At 35.6% G+C, this 26,335-nt stretch overlaps 3 protein-coding genes across 6 annotated transcripts in view; 1 reads left to right on the plus strand and 2 right to left on the minus strand.

The window, feature by feature from the left end:
- The window catches only part of eya (eya transcriptional coactivator and phosphatase 2), a 51,501-nt gene extending 45,843 nt beyond the window's left edge, over nt 1–5,658 (minus strand). For 2 of the 3 annotated variants that reach the window (XM_073092208.1, XM_073092206.1), the window contains exon 1: nt 5,211–5,658. In XM_073092208.1, the coding sequence (XP_072948309.1) occupies nt 5,211–5,249 (39 nt within the window). In that variant the 5' untranslated portion in view covers nt 5,250–5,658. The remainder of the gene's footprint in view (nt 1–5,210) is intronic. The other variant, XM_073092207.1, reaches the window with a different exon arrangement.
- Nucleotides 1–26,335, plus strand: part of LOC140756661 (stress-associated endoplasmic reticulum protein 2) — a 116,182-nt gene that overhangs the window by 27,604 nt on the left and 62,243 nt on the right. The gene's annotated exons all lie outside the window — the stretch shown is intronic.
- LOC140756659 (ethanolaminephosphotransferase 1) overlaps nt 6,196–26,335 on the minus strand; it is a 57,402-nt gene continuing 37,262 nt past the window's right edge. Inside the window, exons 1-9 of one of the 2 annotated variants that reach the window (XM_073092209.1) lie at nt 15,428–15,662; nt 13,580–13,648; nt 12,575–12,764; nt 11,898–12,051; nt 11,286–11,394; nt 9,732–9,889; nt 8,820–9,000; nt 6,746–6,922; nt 6,196–6,330 (exon numbers count right to left, since the gene is read on the minus strand). In XM_073092209.1, coding sequence (XP_072948310.1) covers nt 6,265–6,330; nt 6,746–6,922; nt 8,820–9,000; nt 9,732–9,889; nt 11,286–11,394; nt 11,898–12,051; nt 12,575–12,764; nt 13,580–13,648; nt 15,428–15,493 — 1,170 coding nt within the window. In that variant the 5' untranslated portion in view covers nt 15,494–15,662 and the 3' untranslated portion in view covers nt 6,196–6,264. Of the gene's footprint in view, nt 6,331–6,745; nt 6,923–8,819; nt 9,001–9,731; nt 9,890–11,285; nt 11,395–11,897; nt 12,052–12,574; nt 12,765–13,579; nt 13,649–15,427; nt 15,663–26,335 lie in introns of those variants that run through there. The other variant, XM_073092210.1, reaches the window with a different exon arrangement.

Below are 26,335 nucleotides of genomic sequence, written 5' to 3' on the forward strand. Positions count from 1 at the left end.
CATCAGAACATTTAAATCGCTCTACTGTAAAGTTGTGAAAACGCACTTGCACCAGTTTACGTAGGGCCCGTCGCTATGTAGTTTAATAACACACTCGCTTCGAAGCTCATCCGTTCTGCAAGGTAAGGTTTTCAGCCAGAATCAGAGGATAACGTGCCTGTAATCGTGACCTGCGCTTATACATTCGTCAATGTTCGGTGAGTTAGTCGGCGGATTGTTCCCGACTATCATGAGGCATTAAATGCGTTGTTGAAGTAAGTTGGAATATTAATCTTAGCAAATTTTGAGAAAATACTTGAACAATTATCGATAAGTTTGACGTCACTAACTCGTATCACGCTCGACTAAGCTAAGTAAGTCTGACGGGAGCATAAAACTATAAGAAATTCGCGGAACCCGCGTGCCTCGGCCGCCTCAGACTTCTTCCTTTTGGCATCGACTCATTTCTTTGGTACTAATAACATAATTAAAGAAAGTGTACCAACGATATAACTCGCTAGCGAAAAAACTGAATAGATAGCTAATTATGCAAACAATTAAAATATACCATATTATTTATGGTTAGGTGGTAGAACCCTTTGTGGTTAGACTCCGGCGGCACCACCGCCACACCTATTTCTGCTTAATAACAGCAGCGCTGCTGTGTACCGGTTTGAAGGGTGTGGCAAGGGAGACAGACTTTTCCGAGGCGTTCCAGCTTAGTCCTCAGGGGTAGCGGCGCATCTGGCCGACCTCAGGTAGGAATATCTAATCCTATCTGGGGTTGATTACAGATGTCCATGGGCGGCAGTAGCCACTTACTGACTGCATGCTCGTCTGCTACTCTCATATTATAAAAAAAAAGTACTAGAATGAAATAAATTCAACTGCCGCCATACTTTTTCCTGCCTTATAGCAGCAGTGTTAAGCGCTGCTGATTCCGATTTTAAGGAGACATTCTTATTCCAGGTGTTCTAAAAGTAATCACGGGTAGCAAGTCATCTGGGGCCAATCTCAGGTAGGAATCTAATCTTTCCTAGGGTTGATTATAGATGTCTATGCGCAGCAGTGACCTTTTACCATCAAATAGAAAATTTTGATGGTGGTAGAACCCTCTGTGGTTTGATTCCGGCAGCACTACCGCCATACCTGTCTGCCTAATAACAGCAGTGTTAAGCGCTGATATATATTCTGGTTTCATAGGTGTGGTAAGGGAGACATACTTTTCTCATTCCAGCTTAGTTCCCAGGGGTAGCGTGGCTAACCTCAGGTAGGATTATCTAATCCTATCTGGGGTTGATTACAGATGTCCATGCATAGCAGTGACGATTTACCATGGAATGCATGCTCGTCCGCTGCTATAAAAAATATGCTGGATTACTACTTCAATGATAAAAAACTCCTTTTATTCAATTTAACAGCATTCCGTATATTATAAAATGGTACCTATAGCAGTGTTTAGTAAGTGCCAAGCGAATGTTTTAGTTTACTCCGAACTAGCACGACGCGGTTTCCAAAATACGAAGACATTTTTAAACAAATGTAAACTCGTATCGTATGGAACTATAAAACAATTCTTACGACTGCACTACTGGTGTGTTTCCGGATTATAGCAGAAATGTTTTGCTGTTTACTTGTGAAGAGTGTGGTCAATTTTAATAATGTTTAAATTCTAATCCTATCTTGGATAGATTACAGATATACATGGCAGTAGCTACTTCATCATCAACCCATTATTGTCCCACTGCTGGGCACGGGTCTCCTCTCATAATGAGAAGGATTAGGCCATAGTCCACCGCGCTGGCCAAGTGCGTATTGGTATACTTCACATACCTTTGAGATTTTTTTTTATAAATCTCTCAGGTATGCAGGTTTCCTCACGATGTTTTCCTTCACCGTTTAAGCAAGTGATAATTAAATTCTAATACGCACATAAATTTGAAAATCAGAGGTGCGTGCCTGGGATTAGAACCTCGGACCCCTAGATCGAGAGGCCGCGTTTCTTAACCACTAGGCTATCACTGCTTTTTTTATACTCTCCATGAGATTATGCAAAGTAGCTACTTACCATGTTATAAAATTGCATTGGCGAATCTTTTGGTGGTGTAAGTGTACCTACACAGACAACAGTAACGGTCATTCTTTTATACATAAGTTTTTTATATGTTAGAAATAAGTATTATAAGGTTGAACTGCCAGTTTTACTCGTACCACTTATTTTCTGGTTGAAGAAGAATGAGACAAAAAATTGTGTCTGCGACTCCCATAGATTAGTAAAGATACTTCGCCGCCTTGAAATTGAATGAAGCCACCAACGGCTTATTAGTAAGTTCCTTTTTGAATTCTTGATAAATAAAAACATTTTTAGAGAAATTTTACGACTAAATAACTAATACTACGTAATTTACATAATAAATAAATAATTATTTCAAATATTTTAGGGACATTTTAGCACGGAGACGTGGCAAAACTTTTTTACGCAACTATTTCAATTCTCAAAACTGGGTACATTTCTTGTTAGGAGTGAGTAATCTTTATTTATCTATGGCGACTCCTTGCGAGACCTGAAGAAGGTATTTGTTATGTTGCTTCGGCGGAGGAAAGTCCGCGTTTCTGAATTACTTGTCCTGTGGTTTCCCATATGGGCAAGATTAAAAGACTGCAGCAATGATTACAATTAAGGCCGACGGGATAACGTGCTTTCTAAGGCATGGAAGGGCGCACAAAATTTAGCTTCTGGCGGTCACCCATCTAATCACATGGTTAACAGTTAGGCTCTACCCAAGCCGTGGGGCTATAAGTGCTCATCTTAGATTTTTTTATAGTATAGGAGTAACAGACAAGCATGCAGTCCACCTGATGGTAAGTGGCTACTGCCGCCCATGGACATCTGTAATCAATCCCAGATAGGATTAGGTATTCCTACGTGAGGTCGGCTAGAGATGCGCCGCAACCCCTGAGGACTAAGCTGGAATGCCTCGTAAAAGTCTGTCTCCCTTACCACGCCCTTCAAAACGGAACACAGCAGCGCCTAACACTGCTGTTATTAGGTAGAAATAGGTGTGGCGGTGGTGCCGCCGGAGCCGAACCACAAAGGGTTCTACCACCTTTGTTACCTAATATACTGTCGTTTTCAATCCATTATTGTCGCACTGCTGGGCATAAGTCGCCGCTTAGACGGAGTAGAACTTAGGTATCAAGTCCTCCTCTACGCGGACCAATGTATTGGTAAATATTAAACACCTTTGAGAACTTACTGATTTTGAAGGAATTTTAACGGAAGGATTTATTAAATCATCATTATCATTTTTATCTTGAAATATTTATGTTTAGCTATGCATTAAATGAAAGTCCTTTGCATTTCATATTTTTAAAACAACACTTCTTTTGGCACATTAGAGGAATTATAAGACGAGAGTTAGACTAATTAGGAGGAACGTAATTAAGCACTTTGGTGAAATAAGTGCAAAAGTGTTGCTCTTAGTGCACATGGGTGATTTAAATGCCGAGAACTAAACAATCAGGCGAGTATCTTAAACCTCAGGTATGGCAATGTATCTGTGATCGGATTTAGGTAGAACCCCCGTTGTATATGGAGTTGGTTACAAATGCTCACGAGCTTCAGTGACCACTGGTCACTTACTATTGGGTAGACTACACGATACATTGATATTACAAAAAAACTCAGTAAAAGTAAAATACAGTACAGAGTGAAGACTCCGTACTGTATTTTACCTACATATGTTGCTGAACAGGTGAGGGTGAAATATAAATTCCATGAGCTTACTGACATTTGAAATCAATAGAATAATACGTAATATAATTAATAAGTAAAGTTTAAAACGTATAATATTTATGTATTCATAGGTAGATAAGCTCGTACTTAATTTCAATACTTTCAAAAAAATTTAAATTTGGAAATATTTTGAAAAATAGTGCTTGTAACCATACGTGTGCGCGTTCCCGGAGCACACGTATAACATACGTATAACACACGTAGAAAATACGTAGGCTTTTAGACACAGAACAGAATATACAACAATTATAAATGTCTCCTTGGCGAAGGATCGAATTCGGAACTTTTCTTCGACTGAATTTATTAGCACGGAGATATAATCGCATTTCTGTACGCATTTAGTGTAACTTCTTGAACTGAAACAAGTTATCCTGTCTGTAGTTTTAGAAATCTATTTACCTAATTACACTGTAAATTAGATGAATATAGCGAAATAATGTATTGTATTAAGATATATTGTATAAATAAGTTACAATTTATAACTTTTTTAGATAACTATTTATTTTTATTTATTTTGTTACAAATGAATTGAGTAGAAGTCAATAATTTTAAATGTTGGCAAATATTTTATAATTGTTCGAATGCTATTGTTGTTATGTTTTTATTCATTATTCGAATGTTAAAATATTTAACGCAGCTTATTAGGTAATGTTAAAATTACTTCAATTATATTGATTTAAAATATAGGTACATATATCCAAAATAAATGTTATTCGGTCAAAAACGAAAGGTTAATATTTCACCAAATAATACCATTTTATCATATTTTTTTTAATCCTGTTTTTTTAATCTATGTTGAACTATATACCTAATATTAAATTATTGAACAAACTACAATAAAATCAACGAGCCATTTCATTAAAAGTGTTTATTCGACACGGCAATATCTACACTAATATTATAAAGAGGAAAACTTTGTTTGTTTGTTTGGTTGTAATGAATAGGCTCAAAAACTACTGGACCGATTTTAAAAATTCTTTCACCATTCGAAAGCTACATTATCTACGAGTAACAAAGGCTATATTTTATATGAAATATATTTGGTAAATAGATTTTGAGGCGGTACAAAGTTTGCCGGGTCTGCTAGTTATTTAAATATTTTATAGCATGTAATAAAGGTATTGAATAGTCAAGTTTGTATTTATTTAATTTACTTGCGATTCGGTTTTCGTTTCGATTACTTAATGCGTATTTAGAATATCGTCTTCCTAAAATGTTCCTAGATCTTTATTACAGTGTTATAAATAAAAAATAACGCATATAATCAAAAAATATAAATTGCCAAAAATAAAAAAATGCACACAAAAAACTGAAAATTGATGATGGACGACCTTTCCTATAAGCACCTGTTAGCAATGTTACTGTTATAATGAAAATTATGTCCAATTAGTAAATGTCTGTAAAATGACAAAAATTCAAATATTAATTCAATTACCTCCAGTCTTATCGTCTGCATTACTGCCTTATCTTTCATTTATATTATTCTCCAAAATCATGTTCCTGCATGCTTTTAAACTACGAATATAAATCGCGTCATGCCAATAAAGTTCTTCCACACCACAGCTTCAAAAACCGGTTAATTTTCAAACACCTCACTTACCTATCCAATTAATATTAAATCTGCGACCATTTCACCGATTTATTATTTATTTACCGACCACAGACACAACACTAAGTCACTGTCCACTTTTCTATTATTTGTTTTTGGGTATATTCGTTTGTTGTGCTTACGATTCTTTGATAAATCTTTTTGTTAGGAATCCGGTTTTAATTCGACGCAATGATATCGCGGAGGGAATTAAAAAAAATCGGCTCGGTAAACAATTGGACTACTAACAAAGCAGCGCTTCGTAGCTATCCGAAGCTGTACTGAAATTCTAAACCCCGACTGTGGTGTCCATGTCGAGCACCCCCCATTACTGAATTTCCAATCGGTACTAAAACGACACAACTCCATATAACTCTCAACACAAAACCGACTTTATATACACGACCTAAGGTATTATATGTTGTAGTACACTCAGGTATTTCTGTCCTTTCGTAAAACGCCCAAAGCGCTACAAGGCTATGAGAACGTATAATTTAAAGACGGAGTTGTGTAACCAACCGCACGGGTATATCCGTCCCGCTCACTCACGCTCGGGAGGTGGTACAGCTTTTCGCATCACACGTCGGATTGCTCATTTTTTTGCTATTCTGTATTGAATTACGTATTATTTCGTGAATTAGATTGTGTCTCGGTGTCATATTTTTGCTCTGCACTTACCTGGTGTTATTTTAATGGGATACTTCGGGAAGCAGGTTGTTTCCTATTCCTTCTGAAGGGTCTTAAAATAAAAGTTTTTTTTATAAAAATGTTTAAAAATGTAATTTATTTTTATCGTTTTAAAAATTATAAAAATACTACTTATTAGATGTATGTACGTATGTATGTCATGATATATGTTTTGTTAATTATTTAAAAGATAGGTATCTACTTTAATTCGGGTTTATTTTTGTTTCGATTTTGGTACTGTAAAACATTGTACTTTGAAGTGACCACACATTTGCCGTACCTGAAAAAAATAGGAATATGAAAAAATCTTAACTTGAAAAATTAGTAGATACTTTTAAAATTAGTATTTTTTTATTACGATGGAATTTAAATTGATATAAGTAGATCAAGATTATTTTATTAGATGCACATTTTTACTTATACCAAAAAATGTGTAACAAAAAATAATGATTTTTTGACAGTAACATTTTTTCTACTTTCCTTCAACTTTTTACAACTAATTTTAAAAGTAAGCTATGTTATTGAATATTTCTATTTATTTTTTCTTTCTATTACATTCATTTCATTTTATTTCAGTTTACCGCGGTCCTTAATACAGCCGCTATAACACAGAAATAGATGTAGCGGTGGTGCCTCCGAAGTCGAACCACAAAGAGTTCTACCACCTAGTAGGTATACTACAATGATCAACTTACCACACAAACACCATAATGCACATGCGCTAGTATAGCTCCAACAGTAGCCAGGTACAGTAAAGCTATCTCCAATTGTGGCTGGTAGAGAGATAAAGCCACCACGATGGCAATAGGCCACAGTAAGGGACACACAGCATCACAGCGCGTACCACTCATACCCGCTACTATCAGACGATTCTACAAATTAAACATTGTTTTATTAGATTGAAGTAGCGTACGACCAAGCAGTCTTCCTAAGCAGCAAGCAGGCTTCCTTCGGAAGTAATCAACCCTAGAAAGGAAAAGAGCCCTACCAGAGGTTAGTCACGGGTTTGTCACTATCCCTGAGGAGCGTTTGTCCCATTATTTATATACATATTTTTTATAATAGGTATAGGAGTAGCAGACGAGCATGCAGTGTATCTGATGGTAAGTGACTACTGCGGCTCATGGACACCTGTAATCAATCCCAGATAGGATTAGACATTCCTACCTGAGGTCGGCCACAGATGCGCCGCTACCCCTGAAGACTAAGTTGAAACGCCTCGGAAAAGTCTGTCTCCCTTACCACACCCTTCAAACCAGAACATAGCATCGCTTAAAACTACTGTTATGAGGCAGAAATAGGAGTGGCGGTGGTGCCGCCGGAGTCGAACCGCAAAGGGTTCTTCAACAATCATTATTATGCACATCTCAAATTTTCAAAATAAATTTTACTTCTAACACGTATAAAGCTTTTATATTTTGCCGCACATCTTTTGTACATCGTTATTATAGCGAGCACTGAATATGTTCAACTATGAAGTATTAATTTATGCTTCCCGGAAATATAAATTATTTTTGCCGAGTTATTAATACATTTAAAAAGCTTTCATATCCATTAATACTACAGCTAAGCGAGTAAACGGATAACAATAATGTGAATAGATTACATTGTAATAGCTGTGTAATGTTTTAATTCAATAATCATAAGTTACGTTCTCGGTATTTTTCTGTTATTTCATTTCTGTTACAATTATCCGAATAAATTGTTTCTTTCTATCTTTCTTTCTTATTATAATAATTATCAACCTATCTAATGTTTTTATTACGAAAGATCGGAATCTATTAATTTCTACTTACTAGACATTGTTAAATTTCAATCTTTAGTAAACCATTTAATAGATTAATGGCTTTACTTTATCTTACATAAGGTAGGCTGTTTAGGTACATAACTCGGTAAATTAATATTGGAATGTTGGTACCGTTGAAAAAAGTTAATTTTATTTACAAAATCTTATATTCATATTGGATATGACCCATAAAATATAATAAAATATGATAAAAGATGTAGAGGCACACAAAATCACCGAGAGAACTCTACGTAACCCGAGACACACTCTATCGTTTATTTTAAGGCTGCGATGCACAACTGTTAATGTTAGACGGTTGAAAACATAAAGCCATTTTACGAGGTAACACTTTGAATAAACATGGATACTTTTTTTCAAATTTTTGTAAAATTAATAAATGTAGAGTCGTGTTTTCTTTTCTGAAAACGTGTCTACTTTAATTGGTATTTTTGTTTTAATCTTTTAGATTTTTTTTATAAGAATATAAAGTAAATATATATGGTAGTTACATGTTATATGTTCGTTCGATAGTGGTTCGTTCTCACCACACCTATTTCTGCCTAATAACGGCAGAAATAGATATATGTTAGAAAATAGATGTTAGAACGGGCTAAGGGAAACATACTTATCTGAGGCGTTATAACTTAGACCTTGTAATGTAAAAAATCTCGTATCTCTCTTTAGCAACATATAATGTACTGTTGTGTATGTATTAATTTATGTAATGTATGGCCAAACCATACAATTACCGTTATACCATACCATAATATTATATTAGAAGTCAATCCATTTAGTAAAGGGTCAGGTCTTCCCTTAGACTGAGAAGGATTAGGCCATAGTCCACCGCACTGGCCAAGTGCATATTAGTAGACTTCACAAACCTTCAAGTTTCTTTAAGAATTTAAGAGAGGCCGAGTTACAACCATTATCACTGCTTATATTATTACTATTTGAAAACAAAACAATGATAAAATAATACTTACAGCAATATTACTGAAGAGAGTTCCAAATAAAAGCAGGAACACTCGTAAATCAATCTCGATGATTCCATTCGGTGACTTGATAGCCCAGAATGTCATCAGGCTCACCATTATCAGCATGGACCATAAGGGTCGGAGGGCTTCGAGTATAGGGCGCATCTTACCCGTGCGATTTTTATATGACCTAAAATAAAGGAATAATATGGTAAACGAGCTTTTGCCCGCGGCTTCGCTCGTGTTACGAAGTAATATTTTCATCCCCTATTTTATCCCTTTCTTAGCGGATGCCTACGTCATAACATCTACCTGCAAAATTTCAGTCCGATCCGTCCTGTAGTTTGGGCTGTGCGTTGATAGATCACTATGTCAGCCAGTCACCTTTGAGTTATATATATTTAGAAGATATGACTTAATTGAATATATGTAGTTTATATTGTTATTTCGGAAAATTCTATTTTAAAATATTATACTTAGTTAAAAAAACGTGCTATATTTAAAGTTGAAATTCATTTATTTAATTGTACTTAATCAATAAAAATAAATTAAACAAAGCGAGAACCGCAAATTACAGTATAAAAATAATCTGTACTCTATTGTAGCGACTAAGGACAAAATACTAAAATAGCATAAGTCACAAAACACACTACCTACTACAGAATTACGCTTACAAACAAAATTACAAATACAAATCTATATTCCTTATAATTTCGTGTGTTTTTGATTATACCCCATCTGGGGTAGCGACGGTTTTTGTCACATTTTAGGCTGTAAAGTAATAAGAAAACCTAGATAGAAATATAATACACCTGACATGTCTATATATTTTGTCTGAAAATAACGTAAATAAACCCTTAGATTTACTTTAAAAATTATCCCTACCTATTTTTGAAAAATATATTTTAAATGTTTACTTACAAATAAACATTATAGATGCATATGGGCAAAGTGGTAAACAACCCGGTCGAATGAACAGCTACCTCTAAAGCCTGCACGAAGGTTACGCCGCTAAACACAAACACCTTGAAGTATTGCGGCCCCTTGAGGCCCGCTAATAGGAAGATTATTGAAGACACCTGATGAAAAACAAGATTTTTAGACCACCATGCTGGTCTGACGCTTAGAGGGTCCCGGGTTCGATCCCCGGCCAGACAGATTTCTAAATGATGAATTTAGATTTCTGTATCTGGGTCTGGGTGTTTGTGTATTTATCTCTGTGTGTGTCCATAGCGCCCACGATACAGGTAATCCTAGTGTGGGGCTGAGAGTGTAGGAAGCGTTTTTTTTACAGCAGATGAGAATGCAGTCCACGTGATGGTAAGTGGCTACTGCTGGTCATGGACATCTGTACAACCTCAGATAAGATTAGATATTCCTACCTGAGGTCGGCCACAGATACGCCGCTTCCCCTAAGGACTAAGCTGGAACGCCTCGGAAAAGTATTTCGCCATTATCGCATCTAATTTTTTAAATGAGTCTTTTTTATTTTTTTGTGTATTTGATATAATTATCATACAGGAGTATCAAACATATGAATAGACTAAGTTAAAATGCTTCGTGTCCCTACATTTAGACGAGGAGTTCTAATTTAGTTCTCAGGATTGAAACGTATGTGGTACTTCAAATAGGAAATAAATAAGCAATATTATACATATTTTAGTACAAATAAAATGTAAATACGTTTTGTTACGTCATTATCTAATAGGATGACTACAATTTTTAGCATATTCTCGACGGTGTCTAATAACATATTCTATTGGAGATTCATTATAAATATGTAAAAGCGATAGCAGCTAACCATTTGCTATGTATCTTCAATAAAAACGTAATTATTAAAACACGTAATATCAAATATAAGCCAATCCTACCTCCCCTATTATTAGCGGTATATAAGTATCGGTATATAAGTATCGGCGGAAGCGGGGGTGGTAATGTTATAATCTAATGCTATTTAATATATAATTACCTATATTAGGGTATTTATAACCGCGAAAACTATCTGGGCGAATCGGGTGTAAGGGGGTAAAAAAACACCAAGTTATTTTATGTTATATTATTTTTTGCGGTGAAAACTGTCAACGAGAATTGTTTGAAACTTATTTACAATTGCCTACGGACATCAATAGTTGATCCAAAGAATTGAAATCCTAAATGTGGTAGAGCGATAAATAAGTAAGCTAGAGTCACCGTCTGATTATTTCAGTTTTATCACACCCTTCAAACCAGTATACAGGATCACTTAACACTGCTGCTATAAGGAACAAAAAAAAACAACAGAGGGTTTGCCATCTTACAGTAATCGAAAACATTGGGAGTTATAATATACAGATATAAGACATACATAATACATATGTATAACCTAAAGAGTTGCTTGTTTGAGAATCGAACCTGAAACCCTGTGTACAATGGTAAAACCTTGTGACTACTGTCAGGTGAGTCGGCAACTTTTAAATATTTGTTAATAATACTCACCCACATACTAAGATCGTATCCCCACGGCAGATATAGTGTGCCTGTGTTGTATTTTTCACATTGGCACACATAGAAATTGAGCACCACACTCATTACTATCAGGTAGCCCCTGAAAGAGGAACGTCAGCTTAGAAAAATATCGATTTCTTTTTGAAAATAATATCATGTTAATGCGTGCCACAAAAAATATTTCACGTAAATTATTATAACAATTTATCTTGTAGTGCAATTAACTCTATCACAGTGTGATATTAATTATTATCCGTAGTATATTAGCTATTAGTATGGTTGTAATAAGTTATTTAAGTCAAAGTGCCTCATAAAGTCATAACTGATGGTAAGATAAATAGGTTCCTTACTCCAATTTCAATGATATCAAAGCCGATATTTTTAAAATTAACTAATTCTAGTAGTATCTAGTAGTAGTAGGTAACTTTTACCCTTACTTCGTCTACATAGTAGGTACCCAAAATCATAAACTGTTTTAAATGTAATGAATCTACCCCGATAGAGCCGCTTATACAAGTACCTTTTGAAAATATGCAAATAAATGTTATGTATTTCACATTTTTTTTCATTCTTATGTATTTTACTATTCTTGATAAGACTTACCTAAAAACAGGAATGGAGAATTCATCCCTCCCGAAAACGGAGAACAAACAAAAGGGAATTAAGAACACTATGTAGGAGTCCAGGCCGTGGTCAAACAGCTCTCCCAGGGGACCCGACACCCCTATCCGTCTCGCTTGCTTCCCATCTATACCGTCTACAAACAAGTATGTTATTTAAGTAAGCTTAAGCTTAAGCTTACGGGTCTCTACCTTCACATTTAAATCTGAGCTAGTTTTAGGTTGTTTAAACCAAATTTAATGAAATATTGCATCTTTAACCTTCCAAAGGTCCAAATTTGGCAGAAATTGACGAACGAGGGTGGTTATTAATACCGGGAGTATGATAATAATTGGCAAAGCGCCATTCGAACTCGGAGGGTTCCGTACCACCAAATTTCGATTTATTTTTTATTTTTATTATTCGTTATCATAGCTGCTATAGAAGTTAATGCATTGTGTAAATTGAACTGAATGAAACTGTAAAGTGAACTGTCTAGTTATAATGATTCAAGAGTTAGTGTCCTGTGACAGACAGACAGACGGACATGAGTTATTACTCATATATTTATTATGATGCAGATGTTTATATTCAATATTTATTATGATAATTATGTTTATGTTAACAAAGGTTACATTGATAATCACAATAATCTTAATGCCTTATTTTCTACCACTTACCCAAATTATAAGCTAAGAACAGAAGCACAGCGCACACCGTGTATATATAATCAGGCATCCGTTTGTCGTGAAGTTTGTCATCAGCGGCAAAACAGTGGTAGTCGTAGAAGAGTAGCAACACCACACATATCACCATGCAGACGAACCCGGCGAACGTTAGGAGGTTTGGTGCTATCCATTTTGGTATGAACTGAAAGGCAACAATTTCCTCAAAAACAAGCATCAACGGAAACAAGCCGAGCATGCAGTCCACCTGACGGTTAGTGGCAACTGCCGCTCGTCATCTGTAATCAACTCCAGATAAAATCAGATTCCTGGGAACAGTATGTCTCCTTTACTCTTTTTAAACCAAGAACACAGCAGAGCTTAACATTGCTGTTATTGGGCAGAAATAGTTGTAGCGGTGCTGCCACCGGGATCGAAAATCAGAGGGTTCATCTTCAAAAGACCTTATCCGATCAGTGTAGTGTTTAAAATTATTTAAAATTAATTGTTTTATCATTTTAAAAGCATAGGCACTTTACTCGTATGTTAGGTACGTTTTTTTATATAATATAAGACTAGCATGCAGTCCACCTGATGGTAAGTGGCTACTACCGACAATGAACATCTGTAATCAAACCCAGATAAGATTAGATATTCCTACCTGATGTCGGCCACAGATGCGCCGCTACCCCTGACGACTAAGCTGGAACGCCTCGGAAAAGTATGTCTCCCTTACCACACCCTTCAAATGGAACACAGCAGCGCCTAACACTGCTGTTATTAGGTAGAAAGATGTGTGGTGGTGGTGCCGTCGGAGTCGAACCACAAAGGGTTCTACCCCCTTCATACATTTCATCATACAGTTCATCTACGGTTGAAACTTTACGACGTTAATCTAATTATGATGCTAGTTGTGTTCAGCTACTTATGAACGTTTGGGTGTACAGGTATTTTGAAACCTTAATATGTTCATCTACCACCTTCTAACACCTTCAGATAATAAGGTTCTAAAATATTTACCTTAACGGTCGTATTCCATGTTGGGTGCATGACATATTTACTTAAAGGGCTTGTATCGATTGCACTGTACTGAAAGATGAACATCGTTAAATATAATGTAAGTATTTTATTTTTCACCACACATTCCAACGTATGTGTTATACCTAATAAAAAATATTACGAGCAAAACAGAAATATGATGAAAATAAGATGCGGAAACAACACGTAATCACATAATTTATGTTAATTAATATATTTGTGATACTAAGCAAGACATATAACATTAATTTATATTTGCAAGGTTTTAAATCAAACACACACATCACACACAACATCACACTACATGTCATTAAACAGTTGTCATCATATTGCTAATCTGCTACATAGGGTTTTGGGTTCGTTCCCTGGCTAAGAAAAATGACATAAAATTATTTTTTTGCTGGAGACGTTTGGTACCAGGGATTCATAAATGACACCTGAGATTTTATTTTATTTTATTTTATTTTTATTTGGGAAACATACAATATTTAATACATACAGTAACTTTCACACAGACAACAAAAATTAGCAAAGTTTCCACTAATAAATAATACATAAAGATTTAAAAATGTAATTGTTTACATGGTTAGGAGTAGGTATATTGAAATAATAAAATATATATACAAGTAAAAAAAAAAGAAAGGAAAAAAGTAATTTGTTACATAATGCAATTTTCAAGAGTCTGTTTCAGTTCCCGCTTGTATGCAAGTATTGAGCAATTAAATATGTCCAATTCTTGTAGATGTTTGTTATAAAAGTTAGAGGAACGATATATGAAATTATTACTTGTATATTATTTTTACACAACGGTACGTGAAACAGACTTCTACAACGAGAATGAATTCGGGGGCATCTCAAACCAATAGTGCTTAGCATGAAAGGACAATGAGATTACCACAATAGTGCTAAATTTTTTCAACCGTATGTATTGGTTGACGTATAAAAGGGCATAGATTTCCTTTCCATGCCGGGAGGTCATAGTCCACCTCGCTAGGCAAGTGCACTTCACACAATAATATATTTCATTTCCTTTCATAACACACGAACATGCAGTCCACCTGATGGTAAGTGGCCTTTGCCATGGACATCTGTAACCGACCATATAGAACATGAGTTTTACCTGAAACCAATCATAGATGCATTGCCACTACTGAGGTCTAAGATAGACCCTTGATATGCCAGTCTAGTGCGAAAAGACTGCATACAATTATCGTTATCTTATATATCAAATTTTCGTGTCACAATGTTAGTTACCGTACTCCTCCGAAACGGCTTTACCGATTTTCACCAAATTTTATATGCATATTCAGTAGGTCTGAGAATTGGCTACTATCTATTTTTCATACCCCTAAGTGATAAGGGTTGTTCACCCTCAACATTTTCTTATTTATATGGCAACACAACGTTTGACGGGTCAGCTAGTCATATATAAATTAATACATAGGTACGTAGATATATATATATTTTTTTTTTATAATATAGGAGTAGCAGACGAGCATGCAGTCCACCTGATGGTAAGTGGCTACTGCCGCCCATGGACATCTGTAATCAACCCCAGATAGGATTAGATATTCCTACCTGAGGTCGGCCACAGATGCGCCGCTACCCCTGAGGACTAAGCTGGAACGCCTCGGAAAAGTCTGTCTCCCTTACCACACCCTTCAAACCGAAACACAGCAGCGCCTAACACTGCTGTTATTAGGTAGAAATAGGTGTGGCGGTGGTGCTGCCGGAGTCGAACCACAAAGGGTTCTACCACCTTCAAAATAACTTAGCAACGAACAAATGATAACCTTATAAGAACTCAGTTAAAAATAAATCACAACATACCTTATAATTATCGAAGCCCTTCAAATGTTTCTTCGTTAAATATTCGTATTTAAAAATGTTATCCATAATTACAAACTTTATTTATAACACAACACTCCACATATAGAATTGTTCGAGCACTAACAAACTTGAATTATGTGTATGAAATATTTAACTCATTTTAGTTATATGTTCTTTTCACGGCCATATATGACGTAGGCTCCTTACCTACTTATTGTTATAAGTAGTACACATTGGTGAATTATATTTTCGTAATAAAAAAGTTTTGAAAAAATATTAATATGATATTGTTTCGTAGGTCGTGAATTTTCAAAAAATATTAGTTTACGTTACGTGGTGGTCTGTATAGTAACTGATTAATGGGAGGTTTATCAAGTATGTTATCAGTCAGTGATTCGCTGATAAGACATACATAGAATGTCGTATGTAGTATACATTATACAGAATTTGAAATAATTAAAAATGCCTGAAAAGTCGTAATCATGGTCTAAAATTAAACTACAATTTCAAGACTACCCTCATGGCGGAGTAGTCACCATACCACTCTGAGAGGGTTCCACAGAAGGTTCCGGGTTCAATCCCGGGCCAGATGTCTAAATGATGAATTTAGATTTTGTTTTGGATCTAGGTGTTTGTGTATTCTTCTATGTATGTGTCTATGTTTTTTTATAATAATAGAGTAGTAGAGGAGCATGCAGTCCACCTGATGATGAGTGGCTACTGCCGCCGATGGACATTTGTAATCAACCCCAGATAAGATTAGAGATCTACCTGAGGTCGACTAAAGATGCGCCGCTGCCCCTGAGGTCTAAGCTGGAATACCTGCTGTAGCTGTGAGTGTAAAACCCGTTAATGTATATAAATATTTATGGATGAAAAAAAATATAACACCAATTTTCAATCAAAATTTTAGAATCAGCTCCCATATTAGCAACGGCTGAATCGATTTTGAGTGTCCTTCTAACAGAAGTCCTTCTGACAGAATTTCAGATTAAATTACACTAGTAGATCGTGAGTATGCTCCTTTGGTTAAAATATTACATTTTAATAACTCTTTTTATGAGTTACCTATGTACAAAGAGTCGACTGTATGTTAAAATATGCACATATTAATTTATGAATGTTTAGTATAACATATATCTACTTTGTTACTTTTTGTTACGTTTTACATTTAATTTTACAAATATTTTACTTTTATAAGAATAAAAAATAAACGAATCTGGTCTGGGTGTTTGTCTCTTTGTGTTTGTGTGTGTCCATAGCACCCACGATACAGGGAATCCTAGTGTGGGGTTGTGAGTGTAGAAAGCGTGTAGAAATAGGCTTGCGGTGATACCGATAGATGAACTATGTACAGTTCTACCACGAGTTAACATATTGTAGACATTGGTAATCAAAATCCCTCATAAAGAATATAGAATACTATGACCTAATTTAGCTAAAGAATTGAAACAAGTATGTATACAATCATTATTATATTAATGTTACCTTGAATGGCTTAATATAGATTAATAGTTATCAACAAATTATCTACGTATTATGGTACGATAAATTTCGAAAAGATTGGGCTGGATTATATAATGCATTAAAATTATTTCTAGCTGTCCCGTTTTTCTATGTTACCAGAATTATTTGTAGGTTAACTCGCGACATAACACTTATTGATTTAGTGATACAAGGTCCATCTTAGTACTCATAAGTGATAATGTATCTCTGATCAGCTTCAGATAGAACCCCTGTCCTGTATGAAGTTGGTTACAGATGTCCATGGTAGGAATGTACACATTAGTCGTTATCATCATGTGTTTCTTCGTTTGCTAATTCAATGTTACGGAACACCTTGCTTTTACAATACTTTTGAAGGTGGTAGAATCCTTCGACTGCGGCGGCAGCATACCTATTTCTGCCTCATAACAGCATTGTTAAACGCTGCTGTGTTCTGGTTTGAAGGGTGTGGTAAGGGAGACCTACTTTACCGAGGCGTTCCAGCTTACTCCTCAGGGATAGGGGCGCATCTGTGGCCGACCTCAGGTAGGAATATCTAATCCTATCTGAGGTTGATTACACATGTCCATGGGCGGCAGTAGCCACTTACTATCATGCCTGGTGGACTGCATGCTCGTCTACTACTGTTATAGTATAAAAAATACTGCATAGGAAGAAGTAATTATGGGGTATTTCAATTTAGTCTTAAGGGACTGTTATGGATCTGTGATCGACTTCATATACAACTGTTCTTAAGTTTGGGGCAGTTGAACATTGGTGGCAGTAAGTAACACTTAACTCTATATGTTTTAAATTTGTCAAAATCAAAACTTACAAAAAATAGGTGTGTTTTAAAAAAATAATATATGTTCCAGGATAAAATGTGTGAGTAAATAAACAAATAACAAACTTATTTCTAGCAAACCTCATTTTAACCTTAGAGTTAGTAGTATCACTCGATAATAGTCGTTTATCAATTTACTCAGACTTTAATCCAGTTAAAACTTATCTTTACTATTGATTGTGGTTTATCGTTTTTGATGTGAAACATCTATAGCCGCACGTAAAACCGATTTCTGGCGTGGCGACGCATGCCGTGGCGACGCGTCGCCACGCTATACGATGGTATATATATATATATACAGTCTATATACGATGGTATATATATATATACAGTATATATATACAGTCTATATGCAGTAGTGTGTACGGTGTGGCGACGCGTCGCCATGCGCAATAACTATTACCGAAGTCACTGATTAAACGAATTAAGTAGTCACGATTCGAAATAAATTCGTAATTTTTTGTATTTAATGAAAATAAATGTTTATTCAATAAATAGTCATCGTTATCTGGAAAAAAAATGTAATATTTTATTTTATCATTATGACATATTTAGTTCCTATCACAATATGTTCTTTTCTGCATATTACTTTTACAAAATAATGTCGATGTTTCACATCTGCCAGGCGTCCCGTGACGGCTCACATTTTTTTTTTATATTTGTGAATGGTAAAACAAGGAATTTTATAGTGGCCGCAAATTTGTCGTACCTGGAAGATAAAAAATAAATTAAGAATTTTTTTTTTTTTTTTTTTTTTTTTTTATAATATAAGAGTAGCAGACGAGCATGCAGTCCACCTGATGGTAATTGGCTACTGCCGCCCATGGACATCTGTAATCAACCCCAGATAGGATTAGATATTCCTACCTGAGGTCGGCCACAGATGCGCTGCTACCCCTGAGGACTAAGCTGGAACGCCTCGGAAAAGTCTGTCTCCCTTACCACACCCTTCAAACCGGAACACAGCAGCGCCTAACACTGCTGTTATTAAGTAGAAATAGGTGTGGCGGTGGTGCCGCCGGAGTCGAACCACAAAGGGTTCTACCACCTTCAAGAATGAGTTAACTTCTTTCATTTTCTATTAATTTACACTTTAACATTGTCATTTACCTATATACCAATTTCCTATTTACGCAGACGACCTATTCCTAAACATGAAAATGTTGTTGATACCGACAATACCAACTTTTGTTCTAATTGCTAACATGAGTGTAAAATTAAAAAGATACATTAAGTATAACATATATGAGTATATGGCAAACATTATTTTTTTGTTTTCTTACCCGACTAGTTAAATCTAAATTAGGCAGCCTATATGATTCGTAGGATTAGATTTTACTTGAATGTCAAGAATATTTATTTCAATAGACAAAGTATTCTAATAAATAAATAGGTACATACCACACAAACACCGTAATGAACATGGCTAAGAAAAAAAACGATATATAGAGCATATAACAGCATGATCTCTACATTGTGTTGGTAGTGAGAGATGACGATACTAATTAGTAGAGGCCAGGTCATCCAGCTGATGACGTCACAACGCTGACTGCACATGCAGGATACTATTAGACGTGTCTGAAAATCATTTTATTATTATTGATGACAAGCTGACCCGACAAACTTTGTACCGCCTCAAAATCTATTTATCAAATATATTTCATATAAAATATGGCCTATGTTACTCGTGAATAATGTAGCATTCGAATGGTGAAAGAATTTTTAAAATCGGTTTAGTAGTTTTTGAGCCTATTCATTACAACCAAATAAAAATACAAAGTTTTCGTCTTTTTAATATTAGTGTAGATTAGCCATGTCATAATAATGATATTTGTAAGTCGTAATAGAGAATACAGGAAATGAACAACTCGCGAGACACTTTTGAAGTGGTAACACGATTTTAATAAAACTTTGCGACTATGATTAGTTAATGTTAGTTTACACTAAAAAACAGGTTTTTAACTCAAATCTTGTTTGGGTATATTGCAATACTTGTTCTTTTCCTAATCCCAAGTAGGTACGTACTAAAACTCGAAATTTTTATTATGAAAAATGTTACAAATAAAATTTCTTACCTAGGTTGTATGCAAGCATTAATAAGATACCACATGCTGCATTTTTTTTTTATAATATGAGAGTAGCAGACGAGCATGCAGTCCACCTGATGGTAAGTGGCTACTGCCGCCCATGGACATCTGTAATCAACCCCAGATAGGATTAGATAGACTACCTGAGGTCGGCCACAGATGCGAATATACATAACTGGGTATTGAATCTTCATTGTGACATCTTGGTCTCCGGATAATATCATACTGATAGTCGTATAGAACCAAAACTACCAAGTTTGTCACTAAACAGAGAAACCCGGCCATTGTCAATACATTCGGTCATATCCATAAAGGTACACTCTGAAAACAATTAAAAATAATTGGCCAAGCGCGAGTAGCACTTGAACACGGAGGGTACCGTACCACCAAATTTTCATTAGTTTTTTTTTTATATTTTAGTATTTGTTATGATAGCAGCCATAGAAGTTAATGGAATGTGAAAATTTTAACTGTCTATCTATTACGGTTTCAGAAATAGAGCTCTATGACAGACAGCGGAGGCTTAGTAATGGGGTTCCGCTTTTACCCTTTGGGTAACCCTAAAAAATATTATGTAACAACGAACCCCGGTCGAATATATTTGTGTGTCATAGTCAATACGTGTAGAAAGTTTTATTCCATCCATTTTCTTACCTTCACAATATAATTCCAAAAAGGATGCATCAGATATTTGCTTAAAAGACTCGTATCTACGGCACTGTACTGAAAATATAAATTATGACTATTTAAACTTTTTTATTATAACTAGTTTTCGCGCACCTTCATATGAAAGGTGGGAAATATCAATATATCATATACTGTTATAGCACAGTGGTTAAAACTCGGCATATTGATCGAGGGGTCCGGGGTTTGATTCCCAGGCATGCCTTTAATTTTGCAAAAGTTATGTTCGTAGTATTGGAAATTAATTATAACTTGGTTAAACGGAGAATTAACATATCTGGAAGAAAACTGTATACCTGAGAGACCTTTAAAAAAGTTGTTATAGGTATGTGAAGTCTAACGATACGCACTTGGCCATCGTGGTGGGCTATGTCCTAGTAGGGATTAGTACATAAGATTAGCACATTAGGTAATGTGCCCAGCAGTGGGACAGTAACGGGTTGTCGACGACGATACTGTTAAGAAATTTAGTAGATACCCAAAAACTAAGCAATATTTGGTCTAAACTTAGAAAAATAGTCCAGAAATAGTGCGTACCTGGAATTCGACCCCTAAGACGTGCTTGAACCCCTGTCTAACGGAGGTTGTAAATACCCAGACAGCTTTGAATCCAGCCTGATAAACCGGCTAGGCCCAGCTTAGATAGGGCCCTTCGCACAGTTGTAGGGCTTCACTTCTGTTTATGTACTTTAGTGGAGCTTTTTGGTTCTTATATTTTTATGAAGCATGTAACAAACATGTTTGCGGTTCATGTGATGATTTCCTTCACCATTTATGCGAAATTCTTCACCAAATTAATTTCTAATACTCACATAACTTTGAAAAATCAGGGGTGCGTCCTGGAACCTCGGACCCCTCGACGAAGATGCCGAGTTTCTTAACTAGGCTATCACTGATTTGATTGCTATTAACTAAAATCTTATTAAAGTATAAAACATAATCGGCACTATTAAGTACTTTGTACGCATCCAATCCCTTCAAATGTTCTTCCGTTAAATATTTACAATCAAACATTTTTACACAAAAATATTTAGAATTGTAAAACACGTTACATTTACAAGACAGAACTTATACAATAATGTAGTCTCAACAACATCATCGAGTTTAACATAAACATGTCATAGAATCGTAAACAAAGTAATATTCGAGCTCATTAACATTTTAACTTCATCTTTGAACCGGCCTAGATAATGTTTATTTATGTAGGTAAATAAGTAGATTCAAAAGTTTTTTTTTGTATTTACCAGGGCCGGATTGAATGTGGAGGCCCCTTATTATTTTCCACATTGAAAGGAAACAAAAATTGCCATACAAAAATTTACTCGCATAAATAAAACTATTTTAGCATTTGGAAAAACACATATTTAATACCGTCCGTCCCGTCGAAATTTGGATTTTTTAGTCTATTGGGGGCCAATCACTTGTTGAAGCCTCAGGGAAGCCCCTGTTGTTCTCCTCTAAGAACCGTAAACAAAGTTATATTTGAGCTTATTAACATTTTAACTTCATCTTTGAACCGGCCTAGATAATGTTTATTTATTTATTTATGTACATGGCTTTAAAGGTTTTATGTGTATCCGGCCCTCGTATATTAAATGTGGGGGCCCTGAGGCAAGGAGGGCCCTAATTATTTTTCGAATTTTAAGGGAAAGAATGCGTCAACTCTTTAAAAAAATTACTCCCACAAATTAAATTATTTTATCACTGGTTGAATGAACACCGATTGAATTGCGTTGTAATACCTGTAGGTAACTAACCTGTCATTAAATTAGTCTATTGGGGGCCCATCACTTGTGGAAGCCCCGGGGAAGCCCCTGTTGTTCTCCTCTAAGAACCGTAAACAAAGTGATATTCGAGCTCATTAACATTTTAACTTCATCTTTGAACTGGTCTAGATATTTTTTTTATGTACATAGATTTAAAGGTTTTATGTCTATACCAGGGCCGGATTAGGAGTGAGGGCCCTGGGGCAGGGGCCCTTATTATTTTCTCAATTTAAAAGAAACCAAAATTAGGTGAAGTCGTTCAAAACTTTTGTCTCACAAATTATTTTAACACAGTTTGTTACTGTAAGTTACTGACTGAAATTTATATAATATTTAGTCTAATGAGGAGGCCCCGGGGCCGTTACCCTTGCTTGCTCTGCTTTCAATCCGGCCCTGATATGTACAAACATATATAGTGTCTGTTTGTAGTGTCAAAGTAACACCTTTTTACTAAATACGGATGGTACTCATAACAAAAAATAAACAGTATTAGAATTTAAACTACTGTAATTTCCAGATTATTTACACTTTTAAATGCGGATGGTAGACTATACCACGAGGTTTGTTGTAAAGTAAATGTAACAACTACATTTTTATATACTTCTATTTAAGGTGGTACAAGCCTTTGCATCACCATCATACAAATGATGCTAGATTAACCTCGTAAGTAGAGAGTTATTATAAAAAAATGTAACTGCTTAAAAATATATTGTGCCTATATAACTCCCAGAACTTCTTCAACGACTACTCATATGTTAAAATCCGTCAAGTCGCCTGAGCTGCAGGGTCTGCCAAAAAATGACACATACTATCTATCACTGGGACGTCTTACCCCCATTGCGGCAATGTCAACATAAGGGCGGTGGGCAGGAAATTCGGGTCTCGAGAATACGCTCTTTGCCCGGGCGAATTCTCAGGTGGTTGAATGCCCCCTGGATTTATAATATTTATTCATAATAATATAATGTTATTTAAAACATTATAATATAATGAACAAGTATCAAAAATAGACCAACCCCACTGTTAAGTGGGTGGTTTTGACACATACTCGTACATACGAACGTACATACGCTGTTGAAACATTACCTTCTGCATTTAGGTAAAAAATGTTATAGATGTCTATTGCCGGCAGACGGCTCAAGCTACATGCATTATAACTAGTTTGAGAAGTACTTCAGACATGACAATAATAGGGCATTACTTCATGACTGCATTAGTGCAGTATCGGCGCAGTCGCGTTAATTGAGCGCACTGCATCGCGCAATTAAGCGCGTTAGCGGCGGCCGCGGACAGCTGGTGTGCAGAGTGGCTAGCGCAGAGGCGTTAGGTAATCATGATTGATCAAAGTATTGTAAGATATCGCACATTAGCACAGAGGTGTGATCAAAAGTAATTTTATTGTAACTCATCACAAAATGAAAGAAAACGTGACGTGACACGACTTAAGGTCAAAAAATAAAAAAAAATCAAAAAAAAATTATTTACTTCTCTACAATGTTTTCCTTATATATAAAGTTATTGGAGCCCACCTGAGCCCCGCTCTTCCAACATTGCACATAGAAAAACATTGGACACAATAAATATTTAAAGTATTACACAGTGCATGTGTGTGTGTGTGCGTGTGCGTGTGTGTGTGTGTGTGTGTGCGCGCGCGTGTGTGTGTGTGTGTGTGTGTTATTTTATTTATTTATTTATTTATTTTTCCTATGTAATTGAACCTTGTATCAGATTTTCTACTTCCTCGTAAGTAAGGGTTTTTAACCAATTAGTAACAAGTTTACTGCATTCATATTTTGTTTTATCATGTATTTTTAGCCTATCATTAATTAAATTGTAAAGGAGAGATGATCTCTTGTCTAGTTGCATATCTGCAAATAGTGTTTTGGTTTGAGGAATAGGAACTACCTTATTCCTTCTCCTGTTTTTGTTATCAGCTTTGAACGGTAAAATATTTTTATGTCTTTTTATTACAGTATGTTGCACATATAGCTTCCTAACCGAAAGAAACGTCTAAGGTAACGTCTACGTTACCTTAAGTCGTGTCAGTTACGTTACCTCTACCAAGTTAAGTACTTCATACAAATACGATTCTGACTATAATCTGAATGTAAACTAGAAAACAAAACGATTATAAAACGAAAAAAATACGATTGCTTAAAAAATTGCCTGACAGTCCTACAATTCAGAAAAATCCAACGACATCTCATATGTTAAATTCCGTCAAGTTGAGCTACAGGGCCAAAGAATGAGACATAGGTACGTACGTACATACACTCATGAAATATTACCTTCCGTATTTGGGTAAAAAAAAGTTACAAATGTCTGTGATCGGCAGTCGATTACAAGATATTATTCACACGTATTTTAAATTGAAATTGGTTCAGATGATTTTTCATCTAATCTGTCCATGAAAATGATAATTAGATATGATATAGATATGATAGTTGAGATATGACATCAACGCCACAATCCAACATTCTATTTTTAAAATGTGTGTGCTCTGTTGTTTAATTAATCTATGTACGGAATGATATTATTGTTCAATTGAAGCGCCTGTGCATGTAGGTGAAATACATAATATCGGTGCATACATTAATTACTATATTTCATGCGCATCTGTTGTACAAGGCCTGTCAACCAAATTGGAATTAATAAAAATGATTAAAATATGCCATTTGTCAAAGTATAATTCTCAGATACAATAATATACGTGATGGTAGTTGGTTTCTCAGAAATGGTCGTGATGATAGATGATAGAACTTTGTGAAAATATATTCATTTATGTAACTGGTAAGGACGGACAACCAAGATGAGAGTGAGAAACCTTTGAAGGTGGTAGAATCTTCTGTCGGTCAACCAGGATGACAATGGCCAACTTATGAAGGTGTTAAAACACTTTGTGGATCGATTCTGGAGTCATTATCTCCATATATATTTGTGCTTTATAACAGCAGTGTTAAGCGCAGCTGTGTATTTGAAGGGTGTGGTAAGGGAGTTCCAACTTAGTCCTCAGGGAAGCAAGTAGCTACATATTTATGGCCGACCTCATTGTAGGACTCGAATCTTATTTAGTTGATTACAAATATCCATAAATGGCAGTGGTCACTTACCATCAGGATTGCATGCTCATTTGCCATAATACCATAAACTTCCTCAGCAAGATGAGAAGAGAAGGAGTTTTTTACATTGCATGTTGATTACTGTTTTGAAGGTGGTAGAACCCTTTGTGGTTCGACTCCGGCGGCACCACCGCCACACCTATTTCTGCCTAATAACAGCAGTGTTAGGCGCTGCTGTGTTCCGGTTTGAAGGGTGTGGTAAGGGAGACAGGCTTTTCAGAGGCGTTCCAGATTAGTCCTCAGGGGTAACGACGCATCTGTGGCCGACCTCAGGTAGAAATATCTAATCCAATCTGGGGTTGATTACAGATGTCCATGGGCGACAGTAGCCACTTACCATCAGGTGAACCGCATGCTCGTCTGCTACTCCTATATTATAAAAAAAAAATAAAAAACAAATGTAAATTTTGGGGCTTAGTGATAGAGGTAACATATAATGGCTGCTAATAAGTTTTAACACACCGCCATAGATTAGTAAAGATACTTCGCCGCCTTGAATTTGAATGAAGCCGCAAATGACTTATTATAGTAAGTTCTTTTTTTGAATTCTTGACAAATAAAAACATTTTTAGAGAAAATTTACGAATAAATAACTAATACTGCGTAATTTACATGATAATTAAATAATTTATAATAATAATTTCAAATATTTTAGGGACATTTTAGCACGGAGACGTGGCAAAACTTTTTTACGCAACTATTTCAATTCTCAAAACTGGGTACATTTTCTTGTTAGGAGTGAGTAATCTTTACTAATCTATGCACACCGCATACCAAAACTAAAGAAACGAAAAGGAAGCATTAATTAAAAAACGTATGCATCCCCATTTCAAATTACGCGTAATTTGGGCCGAGGGCACGCGACTGGCAACACAGACATTATCGGGGTTCGAATTTCAAATTACGCGCCGGTGTCGGGTGGC

The sequence above is a fragment of the Epargyreus clarus genome, unplaced genomic scaffold, assembly GCF_041222505.1.
Source record: "Epargyreus clarus isolate Ecla_fem2 unplaced genomic scaffold, WU_Ecla_fem_2.2 ptg000035l, whole genome shotgun sequence".
In the NCBI taxonomy this organism is placed as follows: Eukaryota; Metazoa; Arthropoda; class Insecta; order Lepidoptera; family Hesperiidae; genus Epargyreus; species Epargyreus clarus.